Raw genomic sequence first — 27961 nt, 5'->3', positions numbered from 1 at the left:
CTGGGCATATCCTTCCCCAGCAAAATCATGTTAGTCTGGAAAAGCTATTACCCTGCCTGAAAGCAAAGACAACTTCCAGGCAACAGGTCTATAAAATACAAATGATTTTGGAGCCTGTGACTTCCCTGATACTTTTTTCTAGCTTTTTGTCTTCATTTCCTCATCTGTGATGTGAGGGTCAGACACAAATTTTAAAACAGGTTTCAAAGTTGGAGAAATGAATAATAACAGGAAAGGGGCCAGAAAAGAGATAATCCCCTAGTGTAACAAATAATATATACTTGTCCATCCACCAAAGAGAAGGTAAGCCCCAACTTGGGTAATAATGTATTGAGGTCTTTTTTGTCTGTCTCAAAGGCAGGCAGCCATGTGAAACTAAATACCTAACTCTCCGCCCTGCCACACATGCTCCACATGCGCACAGAGAAAGGAGGCAAATCTGCTGCCTACTTCCCTCCTCCCTAACCCCCCTCTCTCAGCATTTCTATCTCCACTGCCCTCCCCATCCAAATTTTCCAGCCAGCAGCCAGAGCTGACTTCCGCAATCCTGGTGGAATAAATCCAGCACCCCTAGTCATCCGGCCACATTATCCACACTTCTCTGCTGAGACGAGCCCCGAGAACAGATCCCCATCAACAGGTAACATTTTCAGCTTCCTGGATCTTTTAACCTCTCATTCCTGTCAGTTCTCCATTTTTAGGAATATTAGGAACATCGTGACTTGTAGATCAAAATGAACTTTATAGGCTGTCTGGATGAAAACAGTGATGCCCTCCTTTGGCCATTTCCTGGCTGAGTAAAATCTGCCTGGAAACCTTTAGGACTCCTTTTAAAGTTTATATGTATGTATACGTGGTTGTTAGTGAAAACAAAGAATATAAGGCCTTCTTTACCCATCCCTCAAAGTGTGGCCTCAGGGTTTGTTTGGTTTTTTTTTTTTTTTTGGTTGGTGGGGAGGCAAAGGTACTAAAAGGGTTAAGTTACTAGCAGGGAGGAGGAGTGCAGAAGGGTGGTAGCTCAGTAAGGTCTTCCTACTCTTGAGAATCTCAAAAGCCCTGGACACTCCACATATTAAATGTCCTGCTGGACATTTTGCCAATGTGCAAAGATTACACAAAAAATAGACAAGTTTAAAAATCATGCAAGCTGTATGACTTGCCGCAGACTAAACTTGCTCTTAAAATGGAGGACGTGATTAGCAAGACACTACAAGAAGTGAACGTAGCTAGAGTAAACTTACGAAAAGCTGTGCAACTAATAATCAAACAACATTGCTTTTCTGTCTTCTTCTAACAAACTTGTTTCTGAGGCTTTTTTGTCCTGTGAGGCAGTCCCAGAGGTTATGTGGGTTTTTTGGTGAGGAAAAAAAAAAAAAAAGCTTTTCTCCCACAGCAGCTGGTTGAAATTAGTTTCCTGCCTAAGGAAGGAACATGAAGAGAAAGGAGGAAGTGCATAAGAACGCTGAGGGGATATCTCATAGAGAATAGGCAATGCTGTCAACTTTTCCCTTGTCCCCTGCTGGCAAGATTAGGAGCAGAATCAAAATTTAGGCAAGGAACAGAAGAATACCTTGAAGAAATGATCAGGAAGCAAAGACTTAGCTCTCCTTTGTGTATTCTCCAATCCCATTCATCTTACCCTACACCTATCCATCTCCTCTGAGTCTGCTGGAGACACTGGAGCAGACAGGTGTTGCTCGCATCCTGATTGTCCATTTTCTTCCCCATTTCTGGTTATCTGTTCAAGGTGTGTGTGTGTGTAATCTCCCAGAATACTTGGGACCAGATGTATCAGCATCACAACCAAACCCAGACCCCCTCCCCCACCTATCATTGTTTTATCATATGGAAATCACTCTCAATCTTTGTCTGCCTTCCTCATAAAGCCTAGTTTTCCTCTGCCTCATGGTCCAGAGGAAGGGGCTCCTAACTTTGGGTTCAGGAACTCCCCAGGATTATTGTATGTGTATTCATTTTTCTGGCAAGAGGAATTAATAGTGGGTTGCAATTTTTTAGCTTGTCATGTGAGTCTGTGATTCCCAAGGATTAAGAACCACCTGTCTGAGCATATGGTTCCAGCTGTTTCCTCATCCCAAGTCATGTTAGGAACCTCTGGACAACCAGAAGAGTCTCCCCCAATTATGGCTTCCCAGGTGGTGTTAGTGGTAAAGAACCTAATTGCCAATGCAAGAGGTATAAGAGACTTGGGTCCCATCCCTGAGTTAGGAAGGTCCCCTGGAGGAGGAAATGGCAACCCACTCCAGTGTTCTTGCCTAGAGAATCCATGAACAGAGTCTGGTGGGCTCTAGTCCATAGGGTCAGCAAGAGTTGGACATGACTGGAACTACCATGCATGCCCCTAATTATCCTATTCTCCAGGATGTGGGGGTTCACGGTTCTTCTACTGCTGCCTGTGGTGAGCTTTGCTCTATACCCCGAGGAGATACTGGACACCCAGTGGGAGCTATGGAAGAAGAACTACAGAAAGCAGTATAACAGCAAGGTGCCTGGGAACCTGGAGGAGAAATGTGGGAAGGCTGGAACCCGAGATGTCCACTCCTAGCTTCCAAACTCCCTTCTTCAATTTCAGTATTATAATACAACCAAGCCAACCTGTCCCTGTTCCCTGTTAACATATACTCTCTATTCCTACTCCTCAAGTCATCCTCAATCAAGTCCTATCTTTCTTTTCTTTATAACTGTCTTATAGGTCTCTTTTGGGAAGCCTTCTCAAATAATGCTATTAATCCATAAGCAATTTTCCTCTATAAATCAGAGATTTGAGTTTTATTATTTGCAGTTGTTTATATATTGATTTTTGCATGCTCTTAACAATCCCATGGTCAGTTCCCCAACTCGATGGTAAATCCTCTATGATTATAAACTTAATCTCTTCTGAAAACCTCCACAGTACTATGTAACTTTTTACACAGGACACAGTCTATGCCAATACTAGTTATGCTCTGTTTAGGTGGATGAAATCTCTCGGCGTTTAATTTGGGAAAAAAACCTGAAGCGTATTTCCATCCATAATCTTGAGGCCTCGCTTGGTGTCCATACATATGAACTGGCCATGAATCACTTGGGGGACATGGTGAGTTGAACCTCAGTTTCTGGTTTATCTGCCTGTTTTGTCTTGGTTCCCTGCTTATGCCTGGCCTCTTTCTTTGTCCCAGACCAGTGAAGAAGTGGTTCAGAAGATGACTGGACTCAAAGTACCCGCTTCTCGTTCCCGCAGTAATGACACCCTCTATACCCCAGACTGGGAAGGCAGAGCCCCAGACTCTATTGATTATCGGAAGAAGGGATACGTTACTCCTGTCAAAAATCAGGTATCCTCCTTTCCGTTGGGTGTGGGTATGTAAACTAGCATGATCTCTCCCTTTTTCTGCTTGTTTGTTTCTAAGGTATGAGGGCACCAGAAAGAGAGGGGAAAGAATTAAGTTACACGTCCCACTGCCAAGAGAATATAGCCTATTCTGTTGTTTAAATCATCATCTGTTTTTGTGAATTTAGGTTGTTTTTTTCTTTTTTCTTTTCTACAAATAGTATTGCTGTAAGCATCTGTGTGCATATATACAAATATTTATGCAAAATAAATCTTAAAATTGGAATCCGTAGGTCACAGAATCCTTTCCACAAAAGTTTTTACAATCTTACATTCTTACCAGCCTGAGAATGTAAGTCTTCCCACAACCTTAACTGCTGATTGTTATCTGCCAGATGAACTCTTGATCTAACATTCACTCAACAACCACAGTTTTTGCAGAACCTACCAGGTATAGTTCTAGACAGTAGAGAGGACTAAGACATAACTTGTGTTCTCAAGAAAGCCCCAGTCTTAAAAAATAGAACTAGCAGGAAAGAAAAAAATGTGTGTTCTAGCTGAACACACATCGATAATAATGGTTAGCACTTTTGGGAGATTATTATTATTGCACATAATAATTCATCCTTTATATGAATTAACTTTTTAGATTCTCATAATCCCATTTTATTATTATTATTCACAATTTACACATAAAAGCAGTGTGGTACAGACAGGTTTAGTAATTTACCCAAGGTCAGTGATCTAGTGTGTTACAAAGCCAGTACAGATGGTCCCTGACTTGTTTTTTAGCAAGATAATAAATCCTTAATTATTTGTCTACATTGTTTTTACAGCAAATATCTTGTGCAGATATACACAATTAGTATCATTGTTTCTAACACAATAGTTATATTTTTATAAGTGTTCCACATTTCTATTCCCTATGCACCCAAGAACTACCTTTAAAGAGTATTTCTTTTATCTGCAGTATTTCTTCATTTGTAAAAGTATTAAAGAACATGGAAAACTTTTCCTGTCCTAGAGTAGTTCTCTGACTTTTTAATGGTTCACCTTATGATATTTTTGACTTCATAATGGTATAAAAGTGAAAAGCATTCCTTAGAAACTGTACTTCAAATTTTAAATTTTGATCTTTTCCCAGGTGAGCAATATGTAGTATACCTTCTCTTGATGTTAGGTTGTGGTAGCAGGCCATGGCTCCCAGCCAGGCACATGGTCCTGAGGGTAAACACAACTACAGACATTCTGTTTTTCACTTTCAGTACAATTATAATACAATAAATTGCATAAGATATTCAATATGATTATAATTCAGTAAATTACAGGAGATATTCAACACTAATAGGCTTTGTGTGAGATTCTTTTGCCTGCCTGTAGGCTCATGTAAGTGTTCTGAGTCAGGCTGGGCTAAGTTGTGACGTTCAGTAGGTTAGGGGTATTGCATTTTCACCTTACTGTTTTTCGGTTCATGGTGGATTCATTGATTCATTGGTGTGCTGTACTCTGCTTTACTGCAACTGATGGTAACAGTAGTAACAACAGTTATTAATAGCAACAATAGCAATAGATCACTGCAACAAAGATTAAGTGAAGGGAAATAGGAATACTTCATAGCAAAGGGGATGTGTGCTGGAATTTATAGAATGTATGAAATTTCATCGGGCAGCTAGAAGAGAGAAACAGAAAGTGTGAACAGCAATTATTGATGGCTTCTCTGCTATGCCTCTCAGGGTCAGTGTGGTTCCTGTTGGGCTTTTAGCTCTGTGGGTGCCCTGGAGGGCCAACTCAAGAAGAAAACCGGCAAACTCTTAAATCTGAGTCCACAGAACCTGGTGGATTGTGTGTCTGAGAATGATGGCTGCGGAGGGGGCTATATGACCAATGCCTTCCAGTATGTGCAGAAGAACCGGGGCATTGACTCTGAAGATGCCTACCCGTATGTTGGACAGGTGAGACTGTCCCACACAGTCATAGAGTTCTGTAATGGCTTCTCCTTCTCTGGCATGATGTTTTGTTCTGGAAACAGTTCCAGAAATCTTGTTTTCTGTTACCCTATCCAGCTTTCTTGATGGAATGATTTCCCACAAAAAAGCCAAGAAGATTCCCATAGTCTGGGAGAATTTGTGTGTGTGTTTTAAAATTAATTAATTTGTTGCTTGTCACAGTCTTTCTCTAGTTGTGGTGAGCGAGGCCTACTCTCAAGTTGTTGGCTTCTCATTGCAAAACTTAGGCTGTAAGACATGTGGGCTCAGTAGTTGTGGAGCACAGGTGTTAGTTGCCCCACAGCATGTGGGATCTTCCCAAATCAGGAATCGAACATGTGTCTCCTGCATTGGTAAGTGGATTCTTACCCAGTGGACCACCAGGGAAGGCCAGTCTGGGAAAATTTGGGGAGCTTAGGTTACCATGGCTCCTAACTGTCTCTCTGCCCTGGAGAAATAACAGAGGACAGGCTATCCCATAGATCTCTGAGTAGGTCTCTATAACTCTCTATTCAACTCTTCCACTCCCATCAGAAATTTCTAAGCCCACTATGCTAATTTCATGAATCATGTGGCTTTATTTTGTATGATCTCAATGTGGATTTGGGGAACGTTTAATCAAATTAGGTAAGTTAACATGTTAACATGTTGAAAATGAGAGAAAAAAGCAAGTTGCTTCATATTTATTGCAATTTTAGAGATGAACTCACTTCCTCCCATAAGGTCCTTTAGTAATAGGAAGATCTTTCTTATCTAAAAGGAAGAAGATCATGGAGTTGATAGGTAACATGGGGGCCTTTGCAGCAGGAGCCTTTAAAGTAGGGATTGCAAGTCTGAGCCATACAAATGATGGCTACTGTGTGCTGAGCTGTGTAATTAGTGCGTGTTCTCATTTAATCCTTATTAAAGCCCTGTAAGGCACCCTTATCCTCACTTTACAGGTGAGAACATAGAAGGACATAGACACTTAAGGAGATAAAATGGTATATTCAAATTCACACCTCTAGTTATGTAGCAGAGCCAAGATCTACCCATCAGATCTGTTTATCTGCTGCAAATATCCCCAGTCTTGTCTTCTATTCACACGTTCAAGGATTTCTTTACTAGAATATAATATCTAGGAACAGAATTGTCTGAGTCTTAGGGTCTGTGCATCTTCAACTATACTAGATGATGTCAAATTGCTTACCAAAGTATTTGGAAAATTTATATTCCCATCTGCATAGTATAAGAAATCCTGTTGATTCACAACTTCATCAGTATGCTTATCTGGCCATCTGCATTTCTTCATAAATTGACTGCTTATATCTTTTGTGTGTGATTGTGTGTGTGCTCAGTCATGTGTGACTCTTAGCAATCCTGTAGACTGTAGCTCACCAGGCTCCTCTATCCGTGGAATTTTATAGGCAAGAATACTGGAGCAGGTTGCCATTTCCTACTCCAGGGGATCTTCCCAACCCAGAGATTGAACCCGTGTCTCTTGGGTCTCCTGATTCTTTACCACTGTGCTACCATGGAAGCATCTATATTGTTTGCCCATTTTTTAATTAGATTTTATTCTCTTTCTTACTAATGTTTAAAAAATGTAAAAAGATATTTGGATACTAATACTATGTGTATTGGGCTTCCCTGGTGGCCCAGTGGTAAAGAAGCTGCCTGCCAATGCTGGAGATGTGGGTTCAATCCCTGAGTCAGGAAGATCCCCTAGAGAAGAAAATGGCAACCCACTTCAGTATTCTTGCCTGGGAAATCCCATGGACAGAGGAACCTGGCAGACTATAGTCTATGGGATTGCAAAAGAGTCAGACATGACTTTGTGACTAAACAACAACTCTATGTGTTTTCTTTTCTTTCTGTTTATGATGTCTTTCAATCCAGAGAAGTTCTTAATTTTAGAAAAATGATTTTTTTCCTTTGCAATTTGAGCCTTTAAAAACCCAATAAACAGTGAGTTTTATTTATTTATATTTAGTCATCTGAAATGATATCTGATGCAATAATATGCTCATTAATGTAAATGACTGAACAGATCCATTTCACTGGATACTCAACAATCTACATAGTGAAGTCACTTCAGCACATCCTCATGAAGTTTCATGCCATTATTATTCCATTATTGTTTTTTTTTTTTAGTTGTCAGGTATACAAATCAGGAAAGTTGGAGGTTGTATGTGGAAAGATTTTTCTTTAATCTATATACAGTTTTCGTAGGGCTGCTAGTGTAAGCTGCAGCATATTAAAGCTGCCCTAACAGATTAACTTTTTAATTCTGAATACATCAGGCAATTAGTGACATAACCCAAATGTGACAAAATATTTTTTTAAATTGTAAAATTTTTTTTGACAACTTTTTTTGTCACTTGATATCAAAAAAATTAAACAAATCCTAATAGTATATACAAAAAAACAGATTCATGGTTATAACTTTTTTTTCCATGTTGCTTTATCCAGGCAGCCAATTTAAAGGTTTGTCTAACTGTATGAAAAAAATAAATATTATTAGAACTAGTTGTTGATCACTTATCCATTGACCGCTTACATCATTTATTCAGTACTGTATTAACCAGTCTGTTGAGGGATAGTTTAATAACTCAGAAACTCTGAATAAAAATAAAAATTATATAACATTTGAACCCCTGTTTTGAAATAGAAGGAGCAATTGACTTACAATATTTGTTCCCCTACCCTCTCAAATGATCTCTTCAGCATTTTAGAGGAATATGCAATGATTTTGGTTTTATAATCAATCAGAATGAAGAGTTAGCCATCAAAAGACATGTGTTCCATTTTTAATGTTCTGAATCTTGGACAACTGTTCTCATTAGTTTTATTGTTCAAAACTGAAAGAACTTCTTATATGAACATGTAAATGAATGGAAGAAGGTCACGAAAAAACAAAGTTTAAAAACGAAGAGATCTGATAATGCAGCAGGCAGATAATACAGTAATTTAAGTTCATTCCAGCCACAATTCTAGTTATTTTTACTTTAAAATATCATTACATGGTATCCTTCCAAATCCATCCCCTAGATATTTTATTGTACTTGTATATCTATGCAATTTTTGGTACTAGGAGGCACCAAGGGTTTGGATTATATGGCAAAGGAATCTAGAGAAATTATTAATACAGGACATTACTATAATCTTAGACTATCACGTCAAATGCTACCATTGTTGTTAGTGTTTAGATAATTTTTTTAAAGTATTTATTTATTTATTTTTGACTGCATCAGGTCTTGGTTGTTATGCAGAGGCTTTCTCTAGTTGTGGCAAGCAGGAGCTGATCTTTGTTGCAGTGTGCAGGCTTCTCATTCCAGTGACTTCTCTTGTTGCAGAGCACAGTCTCTAGGCATGCAGGCTTCAGTAGTTTTGACACACAGGCATAATTGTTCCATGGCATAAGGGATCTTCCCAGACCAGGGATCGAGCCATGTCCCCTGTATTGGCAGATGAATTCTTAACCACTGGACCACCAGGGAAGCCCTAGATAATGTATTCTTGTAGATGGAATGCTAGGGTTTTTGAGGGGTAACCTCTAGGAAAATGAACAGCCAAAAAGAATACACCACTTTGACATGGGTTGCCGTTAGATTCCATGATTCTGGTTTGACAGTGAAACACATCATTGTGAAGTAGACCTGAAAAACATAATGTTGGAAATTCACAGGATAAATTACTAAGTTCTTTATTAATTTGTTTTAGTGTCATGTTATGTGATTTTACCTCTCTCTCTCTCATGAGAGCACAGGGTCAGCCAGAACGCTGACCTAATACAGGTGCATGGGGCCAAGGTCTTCTGTCTAGCTGGGGCTGGTCCTCCTCCCAACACAGGAGCTGCTGCCTCCTTGCCTACTGATGATCACACATACTACATTGCCAGAGTTGATTTGTAGGTTTTTTTTTTTAAATCTAAATTCAGTAATCTTTATCTACTCTGAGGTAATAAAAATATTCCTTTTTTAAAGTTTTATAGTGTTTTCTTTCACATTTATGTTTTAAAACCACCTGGAGCTGATTTTTGTGCATGGTACAAGGTACACAATTTTCATGTTCTTTCTAGAATTTTTAATTTAATTTTAATTGGAGAATAATTGCTTTACAATATTGTGTTTTCTGCCATATATCAGCATGAATCAGCCGCAGGTGTGTGTATGTCCCCTCCCTCTTGAACCTCCCTCCCACCTCCCACCCCATATTCTTTTCTTACAGTTTCTAAAATGTTGAGGAGAGAACAGACCCTTTGTGGAGACTAAAGTCTGCTTCCGGGCACTGATGTCACCCAAAACTTTAACAGACTTTCTCACCAGTTAATTGCCTTTGTTTAGTCCTAGTCTTATTTTAACCTTGTTTTTCCAGGATGAAAATTGTATGTACAATCCAACAGGCAAGGCAGCTAAGTGCAGAGGGTACAGAGAGATCCCTGAAGGAAATGAAAAAGCCCTGAAGAGGGCTGTAGCCCGAGTGGGACCCATCTCTGTGGCCATTGATGCAAGCCTGACCTCCTTCCAGTTTTACAGAAAAGGTAAGGTGCACAATCAACCTTCTCTCATGATGTAGGGCTGGGCAGCTTCCCCAAGGGTACCAGGCATTTTCAGTACTTGTTTCCATAATCAGACTGAATCCACCAGAGAGAAACAGCTGCCACAGCACAGACCATCTCTTTTGTAAGTCCTCTTACAAGTCCTCTTACAAGACTGGGACAGGATTCTACAGAGGATCTCCTAGAGTGGGAGACCCCACAGGGCAACCCTTGGATTGCAGAAAGCTTCACCTTGATAATTTGTTTCCTAGGTGTGTATTATGATGAAAACTGCAATAGTGACAATCTGAACCACGCGGTTTTGGCAGTGGGATATGGGATCCAGAAGGGGAATAAGCACTGGATAATTAAAAACAGGTAATTATGGGAACCCCGTATTTGTCACCCCCTCACTCTCTTAACACTCAACTTCAGCTTCCCAATATTCCTTTTTTTCTCTCAAAAGAAAATTTTCTCACACGTTTGAATTCTACCTTCCCAATCTGAGGCTATCCATTCTAACATAATGGCCAGACAAGAGCACTAAAGGTATGTGTTGGACAGCTGACCCGTGTTCAAGGTGCTTAGTCACGTACACAAACATGTGAGCAGGTGTCTGTCTTCAGTGATCTCATAGCCCCTAAAAAAGACAGACCTAGCTAATGTGAGAACATAAAGAAGCACCAGGAGCCAGCAGGAGCTTTGGAATTTTATGTATTTTTTCTTTTTTCTCTAATGTGATTGGTTTTTTAGGGGGGTTTCCATCATTAGTCTGATGGTAAGCATTAGGGAACAATATAAATAATGTAAAAGTTTAATATCCCCTTGTGTAGCTTTTTGCTCTTAGGATAGACATATATCAGAATTGGCCAGAGATTTTGAAGTCTGTGAAGATAAATGCATTTCAGAAAGTAGATATGAGCACCAAAAACAAAATTAGTATTTCCTTCTCTATTATTGGGAACAAATAAAAACTACAGGGCCCCTTGGCTCTCTGTTTCTCTTTAGCTCCTTATGACTTTATGGATAGAGTGCAGATTTATAGGAATTATTATTTTCCTTTCCTCATTCATCAACACCAGCCTGGCAGCAGCACTGGTTAAACTTTCTGTCCTTGATGCCCTCCAAAGGAGCAGGCCCCCTAGAATCTGGGGAGTTCACAGGGCAATGTAGCAGTGTAACCAAGTTTGGCATGCTGCCTGGAGGGCTGGCAGGATGCAATGTGAGGCTGGGAGTAACTTTTTAAATCACAGTCCGAACTAAGGGTGAGCCTGTGCACCTTCCTAAGAGGGTATTCCTTCTCCCACAGCTTCTGTCTTGTGTTCTTCCTTTCTCCTTTCTCAGCCCAGGCACTTACCCTGTCCTTTCTTTTCGATCAAGTGATAAGTTCTGCATCCAAGAGAGCTAGGAAGAATAAAGGACATGCACAGGCAGGATCAGGGTCATTGGGAACCACTGGATAAGGGAACAGGGGTAGGGTAAATTGCTTAAGTAAATGTACCAGGTCTGGTAAATTTTCGGGTTGGGAAAAAAGGACAGTAAACTTATGAAAATAATTTAGGAAGATATATAGACCAATCTCTCCCCATTCCCCTGTCTTTCTGTCTGTCTCTGTTTTTATCTGTGTCTAATCTTCCAACCTTTTCACTTGTCTCCTTAGCAGTCTCATCTATTCTTATGGCTTCATTCATCTCTCCTATGATTGTTGTTCAGGTGCTTAATTTGTCTGACTCTTTGTGACCCCATGGACTGCAGCACACCAGACTTCCCTGTCCTTCACTATCTCCCAGAGGTTGCACAAACTCATGTCCATTGAGTCGATGATGCCATCCAACCATCTCATCCTCTGTCGCCACCTCTCCTATGGGTTCCACTCCCAAACCAAGATCACAAGCTTCAGCCTCTCTTGCCTCTTTCTTATGCTCTAGACTCATGTTTTCAAGATAATTTATCATTAAACTCAAGTTGAATGACTTCACTGTCCTAATCAGAAAACTTCAATGTCTCCTCCACTATCATGGGCCAGAGGGTCAAAATCTTTCGCCTGGCCAGAAAGATCCCCTTAACCTAATCTCCCACTATACCTTATCAGGCACCCTGTTTTTCAGCTATATGATTTTTTTTTTAATTGAAGTATACTTGATCCACGATTCTGTGATAGCTCTGGGTGTATGACAGTTAGCTACATGAACTTAACACACATCCCATGCTTTCCTGCCTCTATTACTCATTTCACTCTCACCCGCTGGCTTCCCATTTCCACAGGTCCAAATTCTATCAGCCTTTGGGCTCAGCTCAAGTGCCCCCTCTTTTGTTAAGCCCTTTTTGATCCCCTTGAGCAGAAGCAACCTCTCTTGTAACACTATGCCTTCTCTCCATTTCTTGACTTTAAAGTCTTTAAAGGTAAAAACTGATTTATTTTGGTAAACCATCAAAACCTAACACAATACTCAGCAAATGTTTTATTGAATAAACTAAGGGTACTAAGTATTTTCCTTGCTTGGTCCTACAGCTGGGGAGAAAACTGGGGAAACAAAGGCTATATTCTCATGGCCCGGAATAAGAACAACGCTTGTGGCATTGCCAACCTGGCCAGCTTCCCCAAGATGTGACTTCCACCAGCCAACCCCGTCCTGCTCTTCCATTCCTTCCACAGTGATGCAACATACTTATGTACCTTGAAGGAAACTGGCGTGCCTTTCTTGACACAGATGTGGTAACACAGAGATTGTCCGTTCAGTCTCCCTGTTTGTGCTTCAAGTGACACTCCTACTACTTTCTTCTCTTCACCCAAGGTCTTTATTTTCTCATTGTTGCCACAGTAGAATTTCCCTAGTAGGTATGCACTCTGCCCTGACTGTGTTGTTCTGAGGCTGATGCTGTGTAGAAGCTAGAGGCCCTCAGATAGGCTAGATTCTCATTCAAAGGGACTAGTTAGCTTTAACCACTTGAGAGGACTAAGGTGACCTGACTTCTCAGTCTCCACGTTTACTTCTCTATCTTCCAGGTAGAAATTCCACCCCATTAATAAATCTATTCACAAATCTTTGGTACAAGTTTACATGATACAACAAATGTGTTTTCTTTTTCCTTCTTTGCATTTTTAAAGTAAACTGTATTTATCGCTTATCTATAATTTAATAAATAGCTGTTTAGTAAACATTCATTTTGTGTCAGATACTGGGCTAGGTGCTGGAGACAAAAAAATGAACAAAACATGTTCCTTATATATGATGTGCTTACAGTTTGGAGATTCTGTTGCGTAAACAATTCATCCTAATTCATGTATTTGTTTATTCCTTCCACTAACATTTTTTAGTGTTTACTTGGTATTAAGAGTTGTACTAAGTTTCAGGGATTAAATGGATATAAAAAGATTTCAATATTTAATTCTATCTGTATGGAGACCAGTGATACATGAACCTAGGTCTTGAAAAATATCTTAAGGCCTTTTCTGTGGTTCTAGAACCTAAACTTTTGCTGTCACCAATAGAGGAAATTGAAATTCTTTATAATAATTCGTAAGCAGTATCAATTTTAAAAGAAATTAGCTGGCTAATAGTAAATCAGCACAATGAGCTTTTGCCACTTTTCACAAAATGTTTTTTGAGCATCTGTTATTCCTCCTAGAAAGAGTTCACATTTATTAAACACTGACCATGTGTCAGGCTCTACTTTATATCATGCTGTGCAAAAACCATTTATTTTTGTGTGTCAATATTTATTACCGTGTCATTTGCAGTGTATTCAAAGCTACCAGGATGAAACAAATTAGTAAGATGCGGCCCTGATTTCTATGAAAGTTACAGACTAGTGACAGACATAAAAACAACTAATAATATCAACCATAATTAAATAAATATGAACTATGGAAGCTCAGGATTGAGTCATTCATTCTTAAAATATTTTAGATGCGGTTTCATTGAAAACACAGCTTTGAAATATCTGAATGTGCAGAGAAGACTGGGGATTGAGGGGGATGAGGAAATGGAGAGATTGAGGGTGATGTGAAGAGTTGGATTAGGTGAGGCTGAAGGTTCTGGGTGAACAAAGCACCAAGAGAGATATGTGCTTGTGAATGATACGGGCTGCAGTGGCTGCAAGTATAGGGTGCAAACACATATACCGGGTAGAACTGAGGAGAGAAAGTAGTTTGGAGGTGAGTCCAAGAAGACCTTGAAAGCATTTGGTGTCCCAAGAAGTTCATACTTTATTTTAGAAACATTCAGGCATTTAATTGGCATCAAATATTTTTGAGTAGGGGAAAGACACAATCAGAATTTTTTTATGTTAGCAGTGCTCCTCTGGCAGTGCTGTAAAGAACAAATAACAGATGAGGAACAAAATGGAGATGCAAGAAAATGGAAAGTCAACATTTAGGAGACATTGCACATACTCTAGGGCTTTCCAGGTGGAACAGTGGTAAAGAATCCACCTGCCAATGCAGGAGACATAAGAGACGTTGGTTTGATCCCTGGGTAGGGAAGATTCCCTGGAGTAGGAAATGGCAACCACTCCAGTATTCTTGCCTGGAAAATCCCATGGACAGAGGAGCCTGGTAAGCTACAGTACATGGGGCCGCAAAGAGTCGGGCACAACTGAGCGACTTCACTTTGATTCACTTTCCAGTATTCTTGCCTGGACAATTCCATGGTCAGAGGGACCTGGTGGCTACAGTCCTGGGGGTAGCAAAGAGTCGGAGGTGGCTGAGCACACACACACTATTTCTTCTCAAGAAAAGAATATTTAATGGAAGAATAACTCCTGAACTTTTCTGAATCTCAGGTATTAATTTGGCAGATCGGTAATGTAAAATGACATTCAGACCCAAAGACTAGTATATTTAAATGTGTAGGCATGAGTGAGCGCATTCAGTAACCTGCAGGTAGTTTCTGCGATGCTTTGTAGAGACAAGCTTGAGAGAGGTCTGACTACTCACTAGGCAAATCTGCACACTTCTATTGTTTTGATTTTTTTTTTCTTTCTGCCTGAAGAACATCCCTTAAAATTTCCTTTTGTATGGCTATGTGAGCAAAAATTTATTTTATTCCTGTATGTATTTGGGTTTATTTCTAGATTTTCTACTCTGATAGATTAATATGTATATCTGTACTTAACTGGTTTCATACATTTTATAATATTTTAATATCTAGTCACATTAGTCTTCCCCTTATTACTCTCCTTTTCTAGATTTTTTCCCTGAAAAGTCTTGTTTTCTATTTTTTCCATGTTCTTTAGAATTAGCTTGCCAAGTTGTCTAAAATTCTGCTGGTATTTTTATTTGGATGACATTAAATTTATATCTTTAATTAGGAAAAACTGACTTTATAGTATTGAATCTTCCTATCTAAGAGTAAGAGGTGCCTTTATATTTTGTCAAATGTTCTTTTGTGCCCTTATTATAGATATTACCCATTTCTTGCTAACTTCTTTTCTAGTGAGTTTACCTTTTATTATTATTTTGCACTTTAAATGTGGTCTTTTCCAGTATAATTTCTGACTGAATGTGTATTTGAAAGCTGTTGATTTCTCTTATATTAGTTTTTGTACTTAGCTACCTTACCTTGAAAAGACTTGTGGAGCCACCATTTCATGTCCCCACCCTAGTGCTGAGTGTTCAGTTCTTTACTTCTTCACCCTCTCTGTATTGTCTGATACCAGCTGTCCTGGTGGGCGTGAGGTGGGTCTCAGTGTGGGTTTGGTCTGTGTTGCCTTGGTGACCAATGCTGTTGAGCATCTTTGCATGGGCTAAAGAGCCATTCAGATGTCTTTCTTGGTGAACTTTAAAACTTTTGCCCATTTTTAATTGGGTTGTCTTTATTTAGTCCTAAGAATTCTTTAAATATTTTGGATACAACTCCTTTATCAGGTGTATGATTTTCAGATATTTTTTCCCAGTCTGCAAATTTTCTTTCCATTTGTAAATTTTTTAGGCCATGCTGTATGGCATATAGGATTTGGGATCTTAGTTCCTCAACCAGGGGTCAAGCCCGTGCCCCCTGCATTGGGAGTCTTAACCACTGGACCACCAGGGAAGTCGCTTCTTTTCAATTTCTTAAGAGAGTCTTTTGAAGTGCAAAGGTTTTTATTGCTGATAAAATGCAGTTTAGCAGTTTTCCTGTGTATAGACTATGCTTTTGGTGTCATGTAACCTTCAGCAAACTAGGAATGGGGGAAACAGCTTCAATTTGATAAAGAACATCCACAAAATACTTACAGGTAACATTATACTTTGGAAAAGGGAATGGCAGCCTACTCCAATATTCTTGCCTGGAGAATCCCATGAACAGAGGAGCCTGGTGGGCTACAATCCCATGGGGTTTCAAAGAGTAAGACACGACTGAGCGACTAACACAACAACCACCTTACCTTGAATTCTCTTTTGGTTTGTACTTTTTTGCGGTTGATTCTTTTGATTTTTGGGGAGAGGTTTTTGAGTATGTAAGCATATCATCCACAAAAGTCAGTATTACCGTTTTCTTTCCAATTTTTACCTCTAATTTCTTTCTTTTCTGTTTACATTAGGTAATATCTCCAAAATGATGCTGAGCAATAGAATTGATAGGTCTCAACTTAGCACATGATTATTTTTATAGATGCATGAAATTCCCTTATAAAAATGTATATAATTCATGTAAGTAAACTTCAGTAAATGAACATCTATATTGTTTCCAGAGTTCTATTACAAATCATACAGTAATTAATGATTGATGCTTTGACACAAAGACGTTTTTAAATTACTGTAAATCAAGTCTGTAATTATATTTTTCATTTCTTTCATAATAACGATATTAGCTAACATTTATTGAGCTTTACTATGCAGACCATAATGTGTTAAATGCTTTACCTACCCTTATTATTGCCGTTTTACAGATATCAAATAGCTTCTGCAAGGTAACCTAGCAAGTAAGTCGTTGAACCAGGATGCAGACCACGTCTGTTTTGTTTTTCTTTCTCCTTTTACATATTTTATTATTTATTTATAATTTTTAACTTTGTTATAGAACATTTTAAACATGTATATGAAAGGAGAAAGAGAGAGTGGTACAGTGAATCCCTGTATACATCACCAGTGTCAACAATCACTAACATTTTCCAATCTTGTTTCATCTATCCCTTCTCATTTTTTTCCCTGTTTTAAAGCAAATCCCAGATATCACTCCATAAATACTTCATTATACATCTCTGAGTGAGAAATTTTTTAATATAACCACCATGCCATTAGTATATCCAACAAAATTAATAGTTATTTCTTAGTATCATTTTGTATTTAGCCCATTTAAAAACCTCTTCAATCACTTAAATGTGTTTATTTACTGTTAGTTTTCTCAAATTAGTATCCAAACAGTTTTATGCATTGCATTTATTTTCTAAGTCTACTGTATTGACAGTCACCTCCTCACCCTGCCTTCTCCCCACACACACCTCCTTTTTTTTTCTTGTAATTGATTCCATGGAGAAGCCAGATCATTTGTCCAATAGAATGTCTCATACTCTGCATTTGGCTGACTGCTTGCTGTTTCGGAATCCAAGGTCCTAGTGCTCTTAGCTACTACAATATACTCTATTTCTCATTATCTTTCATAGATGTTGGGAGGAGGATATGAAAATTTACAAATGACAGCCCATTAACTTTTAGTGGCACAGATATTATAATACTACTGGGCAGTTTTATTCTTTTATAGTACACATTCTTCTTGCTGAATTTTCAGGCTCTAATACTCTTGAAAAACCTTAAAAATACAGCTTAGTTTGTCCATGGACTTCAGGAATCTGATTCTTCATTTCTGGGCATTTAGAGCCTAAAGTTTGCTTTCCTGTGACAACTTAAGGAAATACATACAAGGTGAAAGTTGTGAGTTACATTTTATTCAGGGACCTTACTGAGTACTATAGCCTGGGAAACAGCCTCTCAGTTGCTCTAAGGGGGCTACTCTGAAGAGTTAGGGGGAGGAGCAAATATGTATATGAATTTTCTTAGCTGGGAAATACACATAGCCAAGCATACATCTTGGCAAAAGTTTACTGCTAACTACAAAGAACAGGTATCTCAATAATTTTAGTGCTTTTCTGTATATGGAAAAAATCAATCAATCTTCCTGACCTTGTCTTAGACATGACACTACAAATATAAGCAACAACAATGAAATAAATTTGACTTCATCAAAATTTAGAACTTTTGTACATCAAAGTATCACTCAAGAGAGCCAAAAGACAACCCACAAAGTAGGAGAAAATGTCTGCAAATCATATATCTGACTAAAAAATAATATCCAGAATATATAAAGAGCTTCAACTCAACAATAGAAAACAACCCAATGCAAAAATGGGCCAAGGATTTGAATGAGCTTTTCTCCAAAGATGTAAAAATGGTCAATAAACACATGAAAATATGCTCATCACCAGACTTTAGAGAGGGCTTCCCTCATAACTCAGTTGGTAGAGTCTGCCTGCAATGCAGGAGACCCTGGTTCAATTCCTGGGTTGGGAACATCCCCTGGAGAAGGGATAGGCTACCCACTCCAATACTCTTGGGCCTCCCTTGTAGCTCAGCTGGTAAATAATCCGCCTGCAATGTGGTACACCTGGGTTTGATCCCTGGGTTGGGAAGATCCTCTGGAGAAGGGAAAGGCTACCCATTCCAGTATTCTGGCCTGGAGAATTCCATGGACTTGTATAGTCCATAGGGATATGAAGAGTCAAACACAACTGAGCGACTTTCACTTTTAGCCTTTAGAGAAATACACATCAGATAATGAGATACCACTTCACACTTATTATGGTGGCTATTACGAAGAAGCAAAAAGCAAGTGTGGGAACAATGTAGAAAAATTCATACATTGTTGGTGGAAACATAAAGTGCAACTTTTGTAAAAAGTAAAACATAGAATTACCATATTGCTCTACTCTAGGAATTTCACTGTGAGCTAATACATCAAAAAAATTGAAAACATGGACTCAGATACTTGTGCACTAATGTTCTTAGCAGCATTATTCACAATAGCAAAAGGTAGAAATAAAGTATGTGTCAACAGATGAATAGACAAACAAAATGTGGTATATATATACACAATGGAATATTATTCAGCCTTAAAAAGAAATGAACTGTTGATACATACTGCAACATGGAGGAACAGTGCAAACATGATAAGTGAAATAAGCCAAAAACAAAAGGACAAATGATTCCTTAAATGCCTTATATGATGCATTTAAAATAGACATTCATAGAAACAGAAAATAGAATAGACTAGACGTATAGGCAGGGGCTGGCTGTGTTCAGTCCCTCAGTCATGTCTGACTCTTTGTGACTTTGCCTGCCATGCTTCTCTATCCATGGAATTTTTCAAACAAGAATACTGGAGTGGGTTGCCATTTCCTCCTCCAGAGATTCTTCCTGACCCAGGGATTGAATCAGTGTCTCTTACATCTCCTGCATTGGCAGGTGGATTCTTTACTACTGCGCCATCAGGGAGTAGGAAGCAAAATCCTAAGTTATTGTTTCAAGAGTTCTGTTTGGAAGATGAAGAGTTTCTAAGTAGGGGAGGTTATGAGTATGTTGGGAAAAGGAAAATACTGGAACTCCTTGTACTTTCAGCTCAATTTTGCTGTGACCCTAAAACTGCTCTAAAAAAATTAAGTCTATATTTAAAATTTTTTTCTGGAAATAGATTGTGGTGATAATTACATAACAATGTTAATTTACTTAAGGTCACTTAATTGTATACTTAAAAATAGCTAATGTGGTAAATTTTATGTTATGAGTCGTTTACTAGAATTTAAAAAAAGAACCAAGGAGAGAAGTTCTAGCAACTATTTATAAAATTTTATTATCTAGCCATGTGATTTTGAATTAAACATTGCTTCATCTTTAGTAATAACTGTCTTGTTGTTATGCTTGTCTTCTCTGTTTCTCTTACAATTCATATTAGAAAATTCTGTGTCTCTGTCTTCAAAGTGTGATATGTCTGGCCACTTCTCTACCTCAACCACAACCCCTACCCACAGTTTGAATCCCTGTCACTTCTCGCCTCGGTTCTGTGGTGGACTTACTAACCTCCCTACCTCCATGCTCTGTACTGTAGCTACACTGCAGTGTGTGTTCTGGGCAGCAGGTCATATCATTCCCCTCCACAAAGCTATCGTGTATTTAACATGCAGGACACTGTTCTGGGACAGTGACAAAAATCTCTGACTTCATGGAGCTTATATTTTAGTGAATTTAGAATACAATGCTAATTCTTAAGTGAACTACAAGCATGATATGGTCCCAGGTTACCTCTCTGACTTCATTTTAGCCCATGGCCTTGTGGAAAACAGTTCTGTAAACAAGATTAGAATTCTGTTAGAAAGGAGGTAAGGGTTGAGTAGTTGTGGTTAAAAAATATTCATGCTTATATTGAAAAAGTGCTTACCAAATTTCCCTCCCCAGTGAGACAACCTATGATGTTATCTGGATCCTGTGTTCAGGTACAAGATCAGGAGTTTTGACTGATGTATGTTGTCTTCCTCATCAAGTTTGGATATGGCCCCTTGCGGTCTGGCAACCTAAAACTTGTCTATATCTAGCATATCTAAAAAATGGTGGCAAAAAATAGAATAACTACAATGAAAGTCTAATTCTGGAAAGGAGATAATGGATGAAAAATAGAACAGTTATCATTGATCCATAGCATACATTCTACCCAGCGGGGCTGGAGTAAGGAAGACTCCCCCTTCCCTGGTGGTGAAGTGAGTTTCTTGGCCAGCCAATTGGCACCCACCAAATTTGTTCTCTCTAGGGATCTTCTTTATTGCCGCCATGGCCCCTGGTTCTTCCTGCTAGATAATCTTGCTTGTTCTTATTCTTCATGGCTATACCAGAGGTAGCAGTGGTTGTCGTTTAGTTGCTAAGTCATGTCTGACTCTTTTGTGGCCTCGTGGACTGTGGCCCATCAGGCTCCTCTGTCCATGGGAATCTCCTGACAAGATTACTGAAGTGGGTATTTCTTTCTCCAGGGGATCTTCCTGACCCAGGGATTGAACCTGTGTCTCGTGCAGTGCAGGCAGATTCTTTACCGCTGAGCCCCCTGAAGATATGGGGTAAATGCCCTTTCTTGAGACTGACTACTCAGCTTTAGCTGTGGTACAAGGTGGGAGCCTAGAAAGGCAATAGACTGATAGGCCTGGGGATTCTTTGTCAAGTTTCTATAGCAGTTCAGTAGCCCTTGGTTCAATTCCTCCTGCTAGTTCCTGCAGCCAAAAATTTTTTTCCTAGTCACTATAGCCAGAGGTTGCAAAGTTCTGATAGGCTAACCTTGGGTCCTACACCCACCCCTGGAGCTGGTGGAAGACTTGCTTTTCTCTTAACCCAATGTGTGGGGGGTGGGGTGGGGTCCCCATTTTATCTTATTATTTTGTTTTTTTACAAAAAAATATTTTTTAATCCATGGGGTCACAAAGAGTGGGACACGACTGAGCGACTAAGCATGTGAGCTAGTATGACTAGGCAGTCTATCTATTGATGTGTGGGGCTGTATTCCAGTCTGTGGGGTTGCAGAGAGCCAGATATGACTTAGACAACAGCAAGACTCTTGAGAGTCCCTTGGACTGCATGGAGATCAGACCAGTCAATCCTAAAGGAAATCAACCCTGAATATTCATTGGAATACTGTTGTTGAAGCTGAAGCTCCAGTACTTTGGCCACATGATGCAAAAAGCCGAGTCATTGGAAAAGACCCTAATGCTGTGAAAGATTGCAGGCAAAAGGAGAAGAGGGCGACAGTAGATGAGATGGTTGGATGGCATCACTGACTCAGTGGACATGAATTTGAGCAAACTCTGGGAGATAGTAAAGGACAGGGAAGCCAGGCATGCTGCAGTCCATGGGGTTCCAAAGAGTTGGACATGCTTCAGCAACTGAACAACAATATGTTCTTTTCATCAGTGCATTGTTAAACTAAAAGTGGAGAAGTAACATATTAAGGAGAAATAATGGGAGACCTATGTTTCTGAGTAGATTGAACAGCACAGAAATAAAGGGATATAGAAGATTCATGCAGTTCAGCTGTTTTAATCAGCCAGCCAACTTGCTGGAACAAGGCAAGGCTTCTGTTGAGAAAGATCCTGTGGAGTAGGCTTGTGGTTGCCAGTGACCTCTGTCTCATCTGGGGCTGCAGTAGGAAATTGCTTGTTCTTCATTTTCACTTTAGCCATGTTGTAATCCCCAGAATTGAAGTATTTTTGCCCTTTCTGCAATCATTTGCTTTAAAAATCTGAACCTCTAGGCTTTTGTCCCAGATGGTGATCCCTTGCTATTAATTCTACTTTTTCAGCTTTCTCTGGACTGGTCACTTTATCTTCCAATTCCTTCTGCTCCTCTGTGGAGGCTGCCTCAGAGACTTCCTCGAACATATTGCTCCCTCCCCCTTGTCCTGCTCTGCTCCATTTTAAATAAAGATGATATTACCACAAGAAGGGGAAATGATGGCTAGGTGAAATAGACAAATAATGTACACTGTAAGACATGCTTTAGCTCTAGTATTCTCCACCCCTGTAGAAAAGACAGATGTTGCTCACATCTATTGCTTGTGACACATTTCTATGGGTACACTCACAAAATAATGTCAATCTCTGGTAGCTATCCATAAACTTCCCTTTCCTCCCCTGGAAAGCATACTGGAATGTACATATATTCTATCAAAGTGATACTATTACAGAGATAACCTGAATCTTATTAATTTTAAATGTATCACTTGTAAATTTTGGTACTTTATTGTTACCGACAAATTTCTGAGACTTAAGTTGGAATTGATTATAACCCAAGTGTGTCACAATTGTTATACATTTGTTGGAGGAAGGGTCTCATTTTTGGTACCCCAGTACTCCTGAGTAATGTCTTGTCTTGATATCTTGGTAAAATTAACCTTCTTTCTTTGAGCACACATTGCCAAGTGACCAAGGCGGGCACCCAAGACAACGGGGGATGTCTACTGGATCAAATATTTTCATAATAATGCACCAAGCAGATAATTATACAGGAAATATTAGAAATACTGTAGATTTTCAATTAAAAATGTCTATTTTTCCCAGTGATTCAAGAATCCTGTTTTCTTTCTTCAGAAAATGTAAACTGGATAATTTTAACATAGAATTAATTAATTTTCTAGTCTCCCATACTGTACTAAGTATGAGAGTATATTGGGCCATGTTTCCATGGCATGTGGGATCTTAATTCCCCAGGCGAGGATCAAACCCATGCCCCCTGCAGTGAAAGCCTGGAATTTTAACCACTGGATCTCCAGGGAAGTCCCTATTAAGTGTATTCTTCTTACCTTTGTGTACTTCTGGGACAGAAGGGTCAGTAACAACTGAACTATTTTAACTATGGGAATAATGTCTGTTATTAAATTCCCAGCACAAAATTAATCACTTGGGTAAATTAACAGAGAGTAAAAGTAGCATTGGTATCATCCTAAAAATCAGTCTTTTTCTGTAAAACCACGTAAGATAGTTCCTCAGAGAAACTTGAAGCAGCTGACTTTCAGAGTGCATAAGCCTACGGTGTGGTTACTTAAAACCTGGAGAAAGCACTAGGCTTCCTTATTCTGCTTTCATTTCCCTTTTTGACATCATTCAGGAGATGTTTCCTCATCTGTGATGGAAGGGAGGCAGCAGGCTAGAGATTTAGTAATGTACTATTGCGGATTTCCTCTCTTAAAAAAAAAAAAAAAAACTCTAGTTAAATGTGCAACAATAAGTATGCCCCATTTCAAAGGAAACTACTGTGCAAAAATCCAACTTAGAGGTTTAGAAGGTTGCAGGATGAGTTTCATTTTATAACATGCATTAAGTGTACACAAGGGTAGACTTATGTAATAACGTATTCCCCTAGTGTTTTTAAATAGTATGTTTGTTTATAGACCTATATACCAGGAGGGGAGCAAAAGAAGCAGACAAACCTAAGGCTGGCTAAAAAGCCTCAGAAGACACGGCCAAATGGGTGATGCATCAGGAGTGAAGAGAAAACATGTAGGAGATGATAATTAGAAAATTAATCCAAAAAATATTTATTAGTTTTTGCTTAAACATGTATTAAACAAAACAATACAAAGATAAGTAAGACAGGATTCTGTATTCCCAGGTCAGCATAATATGAAACAATCTTATGTGATGCAAATAGAGAATAAGTTCAGAATTGCATGGTACAATTTGTTTCTTAAAAGTATATAGAATATATGTGTATGTATAACTGAATCATTTTGCTGTACATCTGAAACTAAAACAATATTGTAAATCAACTTGTCTCTAATATACAATAAAAATTACATTTAAAAAGTATATAGAAATGGAAGATGGTGAAATAGCCAGGGAAGACTGGGAAAGGCAACACTTGGGAAATAGAACTTGCAAGGTAGAGAGGCCAAGGAGTGGAGAGAGCCATTTCAGAAAGACACAAATGGCTGTGTGATGTCGGGGCTCACAAGACCAGCTTGACTACAGCAGAGGGTGAACATTTCTAAAAATCTACTCTTAACTGAGTAAAATTCTTAAGGATGGATCAGATTGCGAGACAATGCAGCAGGCTACAGAAAGCATTGGTAAAAATGGTGTGATGAAAATGCATTTTAGGACTTCCCTGGTGGTCCAGTGGTGAAGAATCTGTCTGCCAATACAGGAGACACAGATTCCAGTCCCTGATCCATGAAGACCCCACATGCTGCAGGGCAATTAGACCTGTGCGCCACGGCTTCTGAAGACTGCTTGCCCTAGAGCCCATGCCCTGCAACAAGAGAAGCCGCTGCCATAAGGAGCCCCAGCATCGCATCTAGAGAACAGCCCCCTCTTGCCACAACTAGAGAAAGACTGCATGCAGCAACAAAGACCCAACACAGCCAAAAAATAAATAGTAAATCAACTTTAAAAAAATGTGTCTTAAGAGAACAACTTGGTAGTGATGTACAGGATGAAATTGCAAGGTAGATTGGATTGAAGGCTGTTGAAATAATTTAAATCATGTCAGTACATATTTATTGAGTTCCTACTGTATCATTGCATTCTATACTGTGGAGGATACAAAAATGAGTAAGGTACACCTAATTTCTGTACTTAAGAGACCAACTGGTACATTTGTATGGCCCAACTGATATTTTTGTATGGCCAATACACAAATAATTATGAGATTAGACAGAGAATTATGAGAATGATTTTTCTGGTCTCAGAATCTATGAATTTGCCACAACAGAGCCTCCAGGTACTGTAGAGGCTCGAAAAGAGACATTAAACTGGGGATAAATAAAGGTGTTTTGGAACGAGATATCTTTTGAGATGGGCCATGAAGGAGAAACGGGATTTCGAGAGGCAGTGATGGGGAAAGGAAATTCCAGACAGTGAGAAGCAAAATGATTCGTTGGAGAAGTACTACTTTAAAACTGGGTTCAATCCCAGGTCAGCAACCAGGTCAGCAATCCCAGGTTCTGAAAGGCAAAATATACAGCCTCTCAGAACTTGAATTTCCCCTCTGTTGAGTGAAAGTGAGTGAAGTGAAAGTCGCTCAGTCATGTCCGACTCTTTGCGACCCCATGGACTACACAGTTTATGGAGTTCTCCAGGCCAGAATACTGGAATGGGTTGCCCTTACCTTCTCCAGGGGATCTTCCCTACCCAGGTCTCCCGCATTGCAGATGGATTCTTTACCAGCTGAGCCACAAGAGAAGCCCAAGAATACTGGAGTGGGTAGCCTATCCCTTCTCTAGGGGACTTTTCCGACCCAGGAATCTAACCAGGTCTCTTGCATTGCAGGCAGATTCTTTACCAACTGAGCTATAAATGAGGATAATAATCGTCCTACCTCACAGCAGTGAAAAGATTAAATAATAATATAAAAGAGTATAGCACATTGGAGAAGGAAGTGGCAACCCACTCCAGTATTCTTGCCTGGAGAATCCCATGGACAGAGGAGCCTGGTGGGCTAAGATCCATGGGGTCGCAAAGAGTCGGACACGACTGAAGTGACTTAGCATGCACGCATGCACATAGCACATTCACTGGCATATAATTGGTGCATCCAACAAACATTAGCTAGGACTGTTATAATAATAAAGTGTGGAAAAAGTGCAGAGGATAATAAGGATAAATGTCCTTGAAACATGAAGAAAGCTAGCTGCTTTGAGTGTAAGATTATGTATGAGAAGAGCTGTCTTAGTCTGACTGCTATAATAAAATACCATAAACTGGGTGAACTATAAATATGTGTGTGTGTGTGCTTTGTCATGTCCAACTCTTTGCAACCCCATGGGATTGTAGCCCACCAGGCTTCTCTATCCATGGGATTTTCCAGGCAAGAATACTGAAGTGGGTTGCCGTGCCCTCCTCCAGGGGATCTTCCTGACCCAGGAAATGAACCCATGTCTCCTGCATCTCCAACATTGACAGGCAGATTCTTTACTGCTGATCTGCCTGGGAAGCTTATAAGCAACAGAAATTTATCTCCTCACAGTTCTGGAGGCTGGGAAGTCCACGATCAAGATGCTGGCAGATTCATTGTCTGGTGAGGCTCCTTTCCTGTCATATATGGCTGTCTGTGAACACATGGTGAGCTGTGTCCTCCAAGACGAAAGGGGTAAGGAAGCTCTCTGGTCTGGGAATGTTCAACATAAACCTGCCATGGTTTGTCATATTAGAGAAGAGTCCATTAAAGAGCACTAATGTCATGCCAAATATAGGGACTCAGGACTCAGAAGCCATTTTTTTTTCCCCCAGAAGCCATTTTGAATGTTTTCACTCACCGCAGATGGGAAAATATGAGAAACATTAACTATTAACTATAAAGCTGCATTGAATTGAAGCACATAAAATATGGCTAAACCCATGAATTCACAATGACACAAAAATAACTCAAAGGTTTGCAATGTTCAGACTGTATTTGGAACTCAGAACGAACTATTTTTTTTCAAGATAGGGAAATATAAATACTGACATGTTTGAGAATATTAGATGTGATAATGGTATTGGAATTTTATTTATTTCAGAGTCTTTATCTTTTAGAGATATACAGTGGTATATTTACATGTGAAATAATCTGATGTCTAGTATTTGGTTCAAAATAATCTGGGTAAGTGGGAAGGTAAATAAAGCAAGATTGGCCACATATTGATAATTGTTAAAGCAGGATAATGGTCTCATGGGGCTCACTTTACCATGTCGCTATGTTTATTTATGTCTAATTGTCCACAATAAAAGTGTTTGTTTTTTTTTTTAAAGCTAGATGCGTATAGCTGATTTTGCTGTACAGCAGCAGCTAACACAACATTGTGAAGCAATTATACTCCAGTAAAATTTTTAAATAAAAAATAACCATAGGCATGAAAATGTCTACTGCAGATAAGAATATTCAACATTGTAATGATCTTGAGTCTCCACAAATTTATAATATGTGTATTGAACGTATTTATGATACATATGTCTTCTCTAGTGGCTCAGATGGTAAAGTCTACTTGCAATGCTGGAGACCCAGGTTTGATCCCTGGGTGGGGAAGATCCCCTGGAGAAGGGAATGGCAACCCACTCCAGTTTTCTTGCCTGGGAAATCCCATGGACAGAGGAGCCTGGTGGGCCCCCATTCTTGGGGTCACAAAGAGTCAGACAAGACTGAGCAACTAACACACTCACTCACTCATGATATATATAGTAATTCAATATAAATATCAATTTAAATAAACACTCTGACAAATTTTCAGAAAGCTTGATAAACTGATTTTTAAAACTCATGTGGAAAAGTTAACAGGCACAAAACATTAAGACAACTTCGATAAAGAAGAATAAACATAAGAGTGACCTACCCTGTTAGACATCAAAACATATTCAAAGCTATTTGAATTAAAACCCTGTGTTATTGAAGGGGCAATAGGAAAGAGAATGTATTAGTGAGCTCAGAAACTGACCCATGTATAAATGGGAATTCTCATCTGGGTGAGATTTAGACAACAGTAGATCATGGATGAGTTGCGTTAAAAAGAATAAAGCAGTTTTTCCTAAGAAATCATGGAGGAAACTAGGAGTTCAGGAGCTTAATCCTAATCTCTTCATAACTAAAAATTTCCATCTGAAAGTTGCTGTTTTTAGGTAAATTGAATAATAAAAATGATGAGAGTT

At 39.2% G+C, this 27961-nt stretch overlaps 1 protein-coding gene and 1 pseudogene across 1 annotated transcript; one reads left to right on the top strand and one right to left on the bottom strand.

The window, feature by feature from the left end:
* The first annotated feature begins 5 nt into the window (after positions 1–5).
* On the top strand, positions 6–13711 carry CTSK (cathepsin K). Its single transcript, XM_020912189.2, has 8 exons — positions 6–640; positions 2380–2503; positions 2972–3094; positions 3177–3332; positions 5062–5280; positions 9670–9835; positions 10105–10210; positions 12345–13711. Exons 2-8 carry the CDS (start codon positions 2381–2383, stop codon positions 12442–12444), a joined length of 993 nt encoding a protein of 330 aa, XP_020767848.2. The 5' UTR covers positions 6–640; position 2380; the 3' UTR covers positions 12445–13711.
* Positions 13712–21880: 8169 nt separating this feature from the next.
* Positions 21881–22222, bottom strand: LOC110150286 (cAMP-regulated phosphoprotein 19 pseudogene; annotated as a pseudogene).
* Positions 22223–27961: the final 5739 nt, after the last annotated feature.

Source organism: Odocoileus virginianus, chromosome 5 (assembly GCF_023699985.2).
Source record: "Odocoileus virginianus isolate 20LAN1187 ecotype Illinois chromosome 5, Ovbor_1.2, whole genome shotgun sequence".
Lineage (NCBI taxonomy): Eukaryota > Metazoa > Chordata > Mammalia > Artiodactyla > Cervidae > Odocoileus > Odocoileus virginianus.
Note: the sequence above shows the minus strand (reverse complement) of the source record. Positions and strands in the feature narration are given on the sequence as shown.